The sequence below is a fragment of the Esox lucius genome, chromosome 1 (assembly GCF_011004845.1).
Source record: "Esox lucius isolate fEsoLuc1 chromosome 1, fEsoLuc1.pri, whole genome shotgun sequence".
Lineage (NCBI taxonomy): Eukaryota > Metazoa > Chordata > Actinopteri > Esociformes > Esocidae > Esox > Esox lucius.
In genome coordinates, this window is record NC_047569.1 from 3300882 (window position 1) to 3313134 (window position 12253).

The 12253-nt window shown below is 40.2% G+C and overlaps 1 protein-coding gene across 1 annotated transcript in view; it reads right to left on the bottom strand.

The window, feature by feature from the left end:
• Positions 1 to 12253, bottom strand: part of LOC109615701 (WD repeat-containing protein 49-like) — a 65745-nt gene that overhangs the window by 45645 nt on the left and 7847 nt on the right. Inside the window, exons 4-6 of the mRNA XM_029117949.2 lie at positions 11516 to 11585; positions 7619 to 7862; positions 6301 to 6406 (exon numbers count right to left, since the gene is read on the bottom strand). Of these exons, the coding sequence (XP_028973782.2) occupies positions 6301 to 6406; positions 7619 to 7862; positions 11516 to 11585 (420 nt within the window). The remainder of the gene's footprint in view (positions 1 to 6300; positions 6407 to 7618; positions 7863 to 11515; positions 11586 to 12253) is intronic.

Sequence of the window (12253 nt, forward strand, 5' to 3'; positions counted from 1 at the left end):
ATTGTAATCTTGGTTCTTTATATACATTTTGGTAAAATGATGCAAAGGCATCTGCTACCTCTTTGGGTTGAGATACTGTTCTACTCAGTGTAGGATGACAAACCTTGGATACAGTACGATTAGCTTGAGCTTTACGAAGTTGAAATGCTAGAAGGCGGCTAGCTTTATTCCCCATCTTGTAATATCTTTGTTTAGTAAATCTTAAAGCCCCTTCCGCTTTATATGACAGGAGTTTGTCTAAGGCTTTTCTTGTCTCCTTAAGTTCTGTAGCAGTGTTGCTCATTCTTGTGGTTTTGTGTTGTGTCTCTAAAAGCTTTATTTTATTTTCCAGATTTAGTTGTTCCTTGAGTCGCTGTCTTTTTGTTTTTGATGATATCTGTATTATTTTTCCTCTTATAACTGCCTTTGCTCCCTCCCACATAATTGAAGGATTAACTTCACCATTATCATTGATCTCAAAATATTATTTTATGGTTTTGCTTAACTCTTCCACTATTTCAGACTTATTCAGCAGTGATACGTCTAACCTCCAATATCTGAAAAAAGAGTGCATGCCTAGATCTATTTTCAGCACAATAGGTGCATGATCACTCAGGGTTATAGGTTCAATGAAACAGTCTGTTACTTTATGTATGTATTGTAGGGGGAGACAGAAAAAATCAATCCTTGAGTAACTATTGTGCACATTAGAGAAGAAACGGAAATCTTTCCTTTTTGGGTTTTTAGCTCTCCATGGGTCAGTAAGACCCAGTTCGGACATAAAGTTATTTAAAGTTCTTGTTTTGGAGCACTGAGATCCCCTCTCAGTTGGTATCCTATCCAGTTTCCCATCCTGCACTGCATTAAAGTCCCCTCCTATTATTAATACCCCTTTTGCATTGCTTGCAATGATGTTAGCGATCTCTCTAAAGAACATTGGATCATACTCGTTTGGGGCATATACATTAAGTATGGATACCTCGTTTCCTCCAACAGTCCCAACCACCATGACATAACGACCTGATTCATCCTGTATCACATTCTCTGCATTAAAGGCCAAGTTTCTGTTAATTAAAATAGCCACTCCTCTTTTTTTCCCATTTGAGGCACTATATACTAAATTAACCCATTCCCTTTTTAATTTTATATGATCACTCTCTGATAAGTGGGTTTCTTGTAATAATGCAATAGAGCTTTGCATTTTTTTGAGCTGATTGAATATTTTCTTCCTTTTGATAGGATGGTTTAATCCATGGACATTATAGCTTACTACAATCAGTTTATCCATGTGGATAACAGTATCCCATAATTTTGACCTTCATAGTAGACATTAATTTTCCAAGTGTAGACCCATACCCGTGTTTAAAAAGCATCTTACGTGACTGCTTAATTGTAAGAATAACATATAACTTCCACTGTCGTGGAGAACAAGAACCCACAAATAGAACAAGAAAAAAAAAAATAATTCCAAAAACCCGACTGATCTAACAAGCATAAACTCAGTCTCAACAAGGACAGAGAGTAGTGACCGGTCTCTCTGGGGGTGTGCACACAGTGCTGTTGCAACTAACGTATAGCTTACATGTGATAAGTTGGCCCTAATGTAAACGCAGACGAAATGAAAATATAATAATTAAAAAATGTAAACCGCTCAACTAAGGAGAACTCATTATTTCTTATTAGTTAGCTTTAAATAATAAAACTAGCCAATTATGTGTTACAGGGTAAATCGTGTTTTTTTTATATTTTTTTCACTAACTTACTCACAGTCAGTAATGTTTAATTTGTTCATCGATGGCCACCATGGAGGATGCTCTTCAAGTCTGCGTTGGTCATTGAATTCGCTCTGTTTGAAGCCTCGGACCATTTGTTTTTCAAAAGTTCCGCCTGTAGTGTCTCACGTTCGTTCAATTGAACTTGGATACCCAACTCTCCGAGCGTAGCGGCCGTGTCTGCAAGGGTCGTGAAGGTCTTCGTTCCGGATTTCAGGTGAATTTTCAGCTTGGCAGGAAATGGCGATTGAGCTTTGATGTTCTTCTCTTTAAGCAATTTCATCACATCATTTACTTGCTTGCGTTTCTTCTGGATGTCTGACGTGTAGTCCTGGTCCAAGAAAATTCTCTGTCCGTTATACGGCACTCCTCCGCAGTGTTTGCATGCTTCTTGGATTACCGTTTCTTTTATTCTATAGTCCAGAAATCTAACGATAATGGATCTCGGGGGGCTCGCTGCGTCTTTTGGTTTCATAGTCAGTGAGCGGTGTGCTCTCACTACATTTAAGTTGAGCTCTTCTGGTAATGTCAATGAGGTTCGGATGAGATCATTTACGAAACTCAGCATGTCTTTGTTGGTTTCCTCGTCTTCTTTCACGCCGTATATGCAGACGTTATTCCGTCTTGCTCTGGACTCTAGGTCTTCACATTTTGCAGACAAGCTGGCATCTCTTTGTAGCAAGTAATGAAGGGCTCGCTCGTTTCTTTGCGATTTATCTTCTGCATCACTCAGCCTCTGTTCGTATTCAGTCATACGCTGTTCTAATTTCGTCATCCTTTCGTCTACTTCGGCCAGTGCGGCTTCTACTCTTGTTAAGGAGTCTTTCGTGTCTTTAGAGGCTTCAGCGTGCTCCTTTCTTAGTGTTCGCAGCTCGGCTAGCACTGCCGCCATGTGCTCTTCTCCTCCCTCGTCCTTTGGGTTCGGTTGATCTTCTTTTTTCGATGCTTTACCCTTCTTATCTGTATCTTTTCGATTGCAGGCCATTTCGATTGATTATTGTGAGTGTTTTTTGCAGAAAATAAGGTTTATAATTAAGGTTTGGCTAGTTTTTACAAATTCTCCTCAGGGAGCTTAAAAATCAGGTTTAGGGCCGGGTGTCTCTGTAAGGCACTTTGTGACAACTGCTGTTGTAAAAAGGGCTTTATAAATAAATTTGATTGATTGATTGATTGACCTTCTCTTCCTGGCTGTCTAATCCTGCTATGACAAGGATCTTCTCACGGTCACCATCTGATCCTGCTAAAATGCAGGACATACAACATGAACAACTTAAACTACATTGACGCCTGCAGAACCTGATGGCAATGTTTGATCTATAAGACCAACATTAGGTTGAAATGTCCAATGCGGCTACTTATGTGGGGAACTACAACATTAGCCAACTTTTCAAGAGATGAAGTACAGTATTCAGGTAGTTAGTTAGTTATATTGTCTAATGTCTCATACCTAGCTAGCTGTACCACTCACTTTGTCTTTGCATTAAAAAAACGCCTGTTTGTCTAACTTCAGTCTTTTATTGGCTGATGTCATACGGTGCTAGCTGTGAGTGAGGTGAACCTAGTGTAAGGTAGACTGTTTGCTAGCTAGCGAAATAACATAAACTAGAAAGGTAATATACAGGTGCTGGTCATATAATTAGAATATCATCAAAAAGTTGATTTATTTCAGTAACTCCATTAAAAAAGTTAAACTTGTATAATGTATACATTCATTCCACACAGACTAACATTTTTCGAGTGTTTATTTCTTTTAATTGTGATGATTATAACTGACAGCTAATGAAATTCCCAAATTCAGTATCTCAGAAAATTAGGATATTACTTAAGACCAATACATAAAAAATATTTTTAGAAATGTTGTCCAACTGAAAAGTCATCTCGTCTCATCTTCATCTGCTTATCCGGTATCGGGTCGCGAGGGCAGCAGCCCCAGCAGGGAACCCCAAACTTCCCTTTCCCAAGCCACATTTGCCAGCTTTGACTGGGGGATCCTGAGGCGTTCCCAGGCCAGTGTCGAAATATAATCTCTCCACCTAGTCCTGGGCCTACCTCGAGGTCTCCTCCCAGCTGGATGTGCCTGGAACACCCCCCTAGGGAGACGTCCTGGGGGCATCCTTACCAGATGCCCAAACCACCTCAACTGGCTCCTTTCGATGCATTCTAATTTCAACTGAAATGTATGAACATGAAAAGTATGAGCATGTACAGCACTCAATACTTAGTTGGGGCTCCTTTTGCCTGAATTACTGCAGCAATGCGGCGTGGCATGGAATCGATCAGTCTGTGGCACTGCTCAGGTGTTATGAGAGCCCAGGTTGCTCTGATAGTGGCCTTCAGCTCTTCTGCATTGTTGGGTCTGGCATATCGCATCTTCCTCTTCACAATACCCCATAGATTTTCTATAGGGTTAAGGTCAGGCGAGTTTACTGGCCAATTAAGAAGAGGGATACCATGGTCCTTAAACCAGGTACTGGTAGCTTTGGCACTGTGTGCAGGTGCCAAGTCCTGTTGGAAAATGAAATCTGCATCTCCATAAAGTTGGTCAGCAGCAGGAAGCATGAAGTGCTCTAAAACTTCCTGGTAGACGGCTGCGTTGACCTTGGACCTCAGAAAACACAGTGGACCAACACCAGCAGATGACATGGCATCCCAAACCATCACTGACTGTGGAAACTTTACACTGGACTTCAAGCAACGTGGATTCTGTGCCTCTCCTCTCTTCCTCCAGACTCTGGGACCTTGATTTCCAAAGGAAATGCAACATTTACTTTCATCAGAGAACATAACTTTGGACCACTCAGCAGCAGTCCAGTCCTTTTTGTCTTTAGCCCAGGCGAGACGCTTCTGACGCTATGTCTTGTTCAAGAGTGGCTTGACACAAGGAATGCGACAGCTGAAACCCATGTCTTGCATATGTCTGCGCGTGGTGGTTCTTGAAGCACTGACTCCAGCTGCAGTCCACTCTTTGTGAATCTCCCCCACATTTTTGAATGGGTTTTGTTTCACAATCCTCTCTAGGGTGCGGTTATCCCTATTGCTTGTACACTTTTTTCTACCACATCTTTTCCTTCCCTTCGCCTCTATTAATGTGCTTGGACACAGAGCTCTGTGAACAGCCAGCCTCTTTAGCTATGACCTTTTGTGTCTTGCCCTCCTTGTGCACGGTGTCAATGGTCGTCTTTTGGACAGCTGTCAAGTCAGCAGTCTTCCACATGAGTCTGATTCGATATATTCAATTGCTTACCGTACTCCCACTGCAACGTTGTAAAGATGTTGAGATTTTCTTCTAAGAGTTTTGTTGATAAAAAGTGGGGGGCACAAAATGCCATTTTCAAAAAGTGTGGAGGACATGTCCCACTCATGTATAATGAAACCTACGCCCCTGCTCCAATGCCATACGGGGGTGGAGTCACTGGCTTGTTGTGCTCTCTCTGTTGCGCACTTGTGCAATTGGGCTGTACTCTGCTGGCAATACTCAGCCCTCATTCAGTGTGGTTGCGGTTTGTGGGTGTCTCTTTGGTTGATGCTTGGCAATGTTGGTGGATTGATTTCCTGCCTGTTGGGCCCTGTCCTGGGCCCTCCCCCGGATAGGGCTACATTGTCACTGGATCCCATTGTCTCAGCCCCAAGGTCTTACGCTGCTATATTATTGTGCTGGGGGTCTATAGATCTATAAATCCTTGTAGATCTAAGGAATGCATTTTCTAAATTTTCCCAGTCACCTGTGGAGTAGGTCCCTGTCTAAAGTCCTCCTGGTTATGTGCAGATCAAGACGATACCTAAGGATTTCAGCTGATTCACACTGAGCACGTTACAGATGAGAAAGAGATGCCACGGTGAACGTTATGTTGCCTGCAACATCATCCAGCATAATTTTTTTGAGCACAGGTTCCAACACAATTTACATCCAACTAACCCTCTTCCCTCATTCCTATAACATATTTAGGACAGGACAGGACCAAACTTGGATCCCAGGCGTATTTGCTTTGATTGATTTCACTGTTACAGTTCGACATCTGATGAAGGAAGTGGAGTGATGCTGCATCCAGTATTAATATCAAGAGCTTTGCACACCATTCACACAACTCAAAACACACCTCTACAGTCATATAATGTACTGTGTTGGCAGTGTTATGCAGTGGGGATGCTTCTCATCAGCAAGGACTATGCATACGTTAAAATTGTACAAAAAAAAATGTATTGCAAGAAAGCCTTCTTCAATCTGCATACACCTGAAGCTTTGACAATTGAAATCCCACAAGCTTTGTTCACTCAAACTGAACACTCTAGGGCAAATCTGGCAAATTTGCCACCTCTGGGATCACTTACCAAATGACGTTGTTATTGCAGCAAAATGTGGCTCTGCCAAATATTATGAGTAGGAGTTGAATACTTATGCAAACAGCATATTACCATAAATAATTACAAAATTAAAGCAAATTTTAGTGTCAATGTTTTTAAATATGAAACGGAAAGACATTTTGTAATTCTGAAATGTGAATTTTGTCATGGATTTCAGAATTTTGTGGATAACTATATGGTGTCCTACCTTGGCATTGTTGTCCATAGAGACAGAGAAGATGCAGTTGTCCTCAGAGGAGATGCAGAGGTAGAAGATGGGACTGGAGTGACCCTTTAAGAAACCAGTGGGCTTCCTGTTATAGAACAACAATAATGTCCCTTTAACAAACAAGTGGACTCCCTGTTATAGGAAAAGTGTCCCTTTAATATCCGCATGGGACTCGTATTAATAAATAAACTATAGTGTCCCTTTAACATACCATTGGATTTGGTATAGAACAAGTGTTCCTTTAATATCTGCATGGGATTCCTGTTTATATATAAACTATAGGGTCTCTTTAAAACACTGTTGTTTTGTTGTTATAGAAAAACATCAACAGTGTCCATGACACATGGGATTTCTTTTAATGGTGTTCAAATTAAAACAAATACATGAGAGTAACAGACTTGAATAAAATATTTTACACAGTTGCCTTCAACCCAGCTACCCCAGCTGCTACTAACTGCCATCAGCCCTAAGCCAGTTTGCAACATCTTCAGTAGTTGCCTTGAGCGTAGCTCCTCAACATACATCAACTGCTATTCACTTCTAATCAACAACTACACCTGTTCTGATGCTCCTTAATCGCTACTGTCACCCCTATTTAAACCTATTTAAACAACTCCTCCAGCCATTAAAATTTAAATGTGACTACATTTACATTGTTTTTCTCACCATTAAATTTGACCTACCTTGTGTATGTAATCCTGGTTCCCTGAGGGAGGGAAGAAGGAGCTAGACCAGGAAATGCACAAACGGAATTGTGCAGTCAACTGAACAGAAATCCAGCCTCACCTTGAATATGCGGTCTGGAACTTGCGATTAACAAAAATAATTTTAAACCTCCCATATTGAGCTGGATGTGTAGTATTTTTTTTTATATGTGCATAATCTATCAACCTCAGTAGCAATGAACTTCAGAGTTAGAAATTGAGTGGTTTGAATGACATGGGGCACAAATTGGCACACATATGTTCAATTAATACATTTGAGGAGCCACAAATCCCTTGCTTCTTGGGAACCTGGGAGTATTGACTATATGCGGCTATAATATCTTACACCAATGCCACCAAAAGATCTGCTGCCTGAAATATCTGGTGTCTGTTAATTCTTTGAGCAAGGCCATCCTCCCAAGCTATGCTTCTTTTTCTCTAGTTCTGGAGAGCTACTTGGTCTACAAGCTTCCATTGAAGCCCCACAGGGTCCAGGTCTTTGATGATGCCCTGCAGTAAGGGATGTAAATACAGTAATTGCTTAAATTTGCCAAATCCATTACCCCAGGGCTGTATGAACAGCCTGCACTTACCCAGGGACATATGGGTTCCACAGACGTAGTACTCTGTCCATCCCTCCGGTCACCAGCAGATTGTGTTGTTTGCTGAGGTCAAAGGTTGTGACACCCTTGTAGACAGGGAACACAGTCTGATCACCTGGTTCCCGGGGCTGAGGAGACCCCGTGCTGGGAGGAGCCCTCCTTGCCTTACCATCTCGACACACTTCACTGATTTCCCTTATCTGCTGCCTGATGTTGGTGGACGGGAGAACACAGCCTAAGCAGGAAGTGAGACTATTATTATTTTTTAAATATAACTGATTTATTTAATTAATAAATAATAAATTGCAGAGCAAAATATGCTTTCTCAACAAAAAATACTTGGATTAAGCAGAAATATCAGACTTTTTTTACTTATAATTTCAATATTTATTTACTTATTATCTCTTTTTTGTAGTTGGCAGGAAAAGTACTGACGTGCTGTTAAATATATTAGCATACTTACACTCTCAGTCATACATACCTACATACACACACATATTCCCCCAAACATATTAGACACATCCTATTTATCGTTTAGATTTTTGCACAAATGTACTAACAATAGGGTCTCTAAGAAAAGAAATAGGCCTGTGTGTTCAAAATGTCAATACTCAATTTCTGGTTTTGGCATATCTGAATAGAATGAAAAGGTTGGAGAAATTACTAGCCACTGTGAATTAACACTGTTGCTGCTCCTTGGGGTTTCAGGCTGGGTGTTTGGTAAAAGCACTTTGTGACAACTGCAGATGTAAAATAGGCTTTATAAATACATTTGATTGAACTCACTTGAATTGAGACTTTGTTTTTTTTCAAACTCTTTTTAAAATATGTTTTCCTTATTTCTTAAGCATAGTCAATGTGGATAACTTTTGAAAAAAACAGTCCTGAGAATTTCAATAGGAAAAGATAATAATTGCTTTTCTTTTTCAAACATGTGCTATAGAACAGAAACCATTCCTAAATTGTTGTATTTCTAAAGATTGTTTTGAATGCATTGATGCTTTATTGAGACTAATTATTGCAATAGGGGGGGACGGAGGGACACGACACCTGCCTTACACCTACCTTCCTCCTTCAAAAACAAATAAAACCTTTTGATTGCTCAATCCATCATGCCTATCTGTCTTTGTATCACTGTATTTACTGTAATATGTTATTTACTGTTCATTAACCTACTGTGGTTTTCCAGTGGAGAGTATTCAGATCCCTTCGCTTTCTCCATATTTTGTTGTTATAGACTACATTTATGACTGTTCATTAACCTACTGTGGTTTTCCAGTGGAGAGTATTCAGATCCCTTCGCTTTCTCCATATTTTGTTGTTATAGACTACATTTATGATTAATTTAATATATACATATGTTTGCCATCTATCCATCCACACAGAAAACCCCAAAATGACAAAGCGAATAAGCTGATATACGTAAGTAATCAGACCCTTTGCCAAGACAGTCCAAATTGAGCTAAAATATATTTGATATCCTATGATCCTCCTTGAAATTTCTCTAGACTCGGAAAAGAATCCAATTGTGCCAAATTCAATTGGCTAGATATGATAATTTAGAAAGGCACCCAACTGTTTTTATAGGGTCCAACACTTCACAGTGCATGTCAGAGAAAATCCAAGCCAAGAAGTCCAAGGAACTATACGCAGACCTCACAAATATAGTTATGTTTGAAACATAGATCTGAGGAAAGTTCTAAAAAGGTGGGTGAAGTTGGTGAAGAAAGTTCCCAAGAGTATAACTGTATTCACCACTTGAAATGGAAAGACTTTGGAACCACCAAGACTCTTCTTAAGAGTTGGCCATCCAGCCTTTATGGTAGAGTATCTAGACAGAAGCAACTTCTAAGTAAAAAAGGCTTATTTTGTGCCGTGTGAAGGTTTCTGAGAGCATGAGGAAAAAGTTGATCTGGTCTGATGAGACTAAAAACTTAAGTCTAAATGACAAAAATCTAATCGTAACATAGCTTGAAAGGCTGTACAAGAAATAATCAGAGAAATCAGAGAAACAAATCTAGGTATACAAAGCTGATGAAATGCATTCCAAAGAAACAGAGCTGTGTTCACTCCCAAAGGCCCTTCTACAAAGTACTTAATAAAGGGTCTAAAGAAAATCAAGGAGCCAATTGTGGATAACAGGAAAACTAAAGGCTGCAGTCACACCCCAGTTCTCATCGATGGCACTGAGGTGGAGCGTGTCCAGCTTCATATTCCTGGGTGTCCACATCTCTGAGGACCTCTCCTGGTCCCTCAACACCTCAGCCCTGGTCAAAAAGGCACGCAGCACCTGTGCTTCTTGAGGAGGCGGATGAAGGCCCACCTGTCTTCCAAAATCCTTGTGAACTTTTACCACTGCACAATTGAGAGCATCCTGACATACTGCGCCAAACGGAAGGCCCTGCAATGGGTGGTGAAAACCGCCCAGCATATCACGGGTACCCAGCTCCCAGCCATCATAGACCTCTAGCACAAACGGTGTCTGCGCAGGGTGTGCAGCATCACCAGGGACCCTTCACATCCTGCTGCAGTTTGCCTATAGACAACAGATCTACAGAGGATGCCGATGCTTTGACCCTCCACTTCGCGCTCACTCATCTGGACAAGAGGAACACATTTGTGAGAATGCTGTTCATTGACTACAGCTCAGTCTTCAACACCATTGTGCCCCACAACCTAGCGGTGAAGCTCAGGGATCTGGGTCTCGACCCCTCTATGTGCAGATGGATCCTGAACTTCCTGATGGGCAGACCCCAGGTGGTGCAGATGGGCAACACCACCTCCTCCTCACTGACTCTCAGTACTGGTTCCCCCCAGGGCTGTGTACTGAGCCCGCTCCTGTACTCTCTCTTCACCCATGACTGCCTGGCAACCCACCTATCCAACACCATCGTTAAGTTTGCTGACGACACCACCATCATAGGCCTGATCTCTGACAATGACGAGTCAGCCTATAGAGATGAGGTAAGGTCAATGACTTATATCAGTCTCATCTGCCAATCATATCATGCACACCTGTCACTTTTACATTGCACTATGGTTGTACAGTTGTATAGTTATTATTATTGATGCATGTTTTTTTTGTATAGTGTTATTACTGATAGTTCGTGTTCACTGCATATTTAGAACTGCCACTGTACTTGCATTTCCAACTGTTACATACAAATGTCTACCTCGGGAACCTCATTGCTGCTATCCCTGCATTTCAGTTGCACATGCTACCCTATTCCTTCAATTTGCCTCGATTGCAAATTCAGAATGCCATAGAATTTCTAGAATTACCACTTGCACCCGCACAACTATTTATCCCACTTGTACATATGGAAGTCACTTCCACTACTTAATACTTGTAACATTTCTGCTCTCCTCTATTTGCTTCCTTTGCACTTTTAGAATTTCCAAATGTAATGCATTTGCATTAATTGCACATCTATACATTCCACTTGTATATACATGTACTTAATACTCTGCCTGCCTCTATTTGCACTTCTGGTTAGACACAAACTGCATTTCTTTGTACTGTATTTGTACTTGTTCAATGACAATAAAGTTTAATCTAATCTAAACTTCTGTACATTGCATCGTTCAGTTTTAGAAATTGTCATTCATTTAAAAAAAACGTGTTTCGATGACTTTTTTATTTCATGAATTATAAATTAAGTGTATAACACAACATGTGGAGAAATTGAAGGGATTTGAATACTTTCCAAAGTCCCTGTATACCGTAAATGTGAATACATACAGTATAGTACATACACACACATCTGTCTGTATATACTATATATAGCATATACACTACAAGGACAAAATCTAGTGTCAAACTGATAATTTTGTGGCTCAAACACTAGACCATGAGAAGAGAACATGGACATGTAAATGAGTAATTACCTATGATGAGGCTGGAAGCTTCATGGTTGGAGGTGGAAATAATGGCCCGAATGTTTGGAAAATATTTCACCTAAAATATTTAAGGAAATAAAGGTATTGTTTTCTGTAAAAATTATAAAAATATACATACATTTTTAAAGTGTTTGAATATTGTAAGGAGAATGAAAAGTCCCCAGAAAGTATTCCATGTATTATGCATAATCTAAATATGCCAAAAACATGACATATACAGTTGTGCTCATAAGTTTGCATACCCTGGCAACATTTTTGAAATATCTGAAGAATATGACTGGTCATGCAAATGTATATTATTTTATTTAAGGATGGTGATCATATCAAGCCATTTATTATCTCATAGTTGTTTGGCTCCTTTTTAAATCATAATGGTAACAGAAATCACCAAAACTGTCCCTGATCAAAGGTTTACATACCTTTGAATGTTTGGCCTTGTTACAGACACACAAGGTGACACACAGCTGAAAATGGCAATTAAAGGTGAATTTCCCACACCTGTGGCTTTTTAAATTGCAATTAGTGTCTGTGAATAAATAGTCAATGAGTTTGTTAGTTCTCATGTGGATGCACTGAGTATGCTAGACACTGAGCCATGGGGAGTAGAAAATAACTGTCAAAAGACCAGCGCAACAAGGTAATAGAACTTTATAAAGATGGAAAAGATAAAAAGATATCAAAAGCTTTGCAAATGTCAGTCAGTACTGTTCAAACACTCATTAGAAG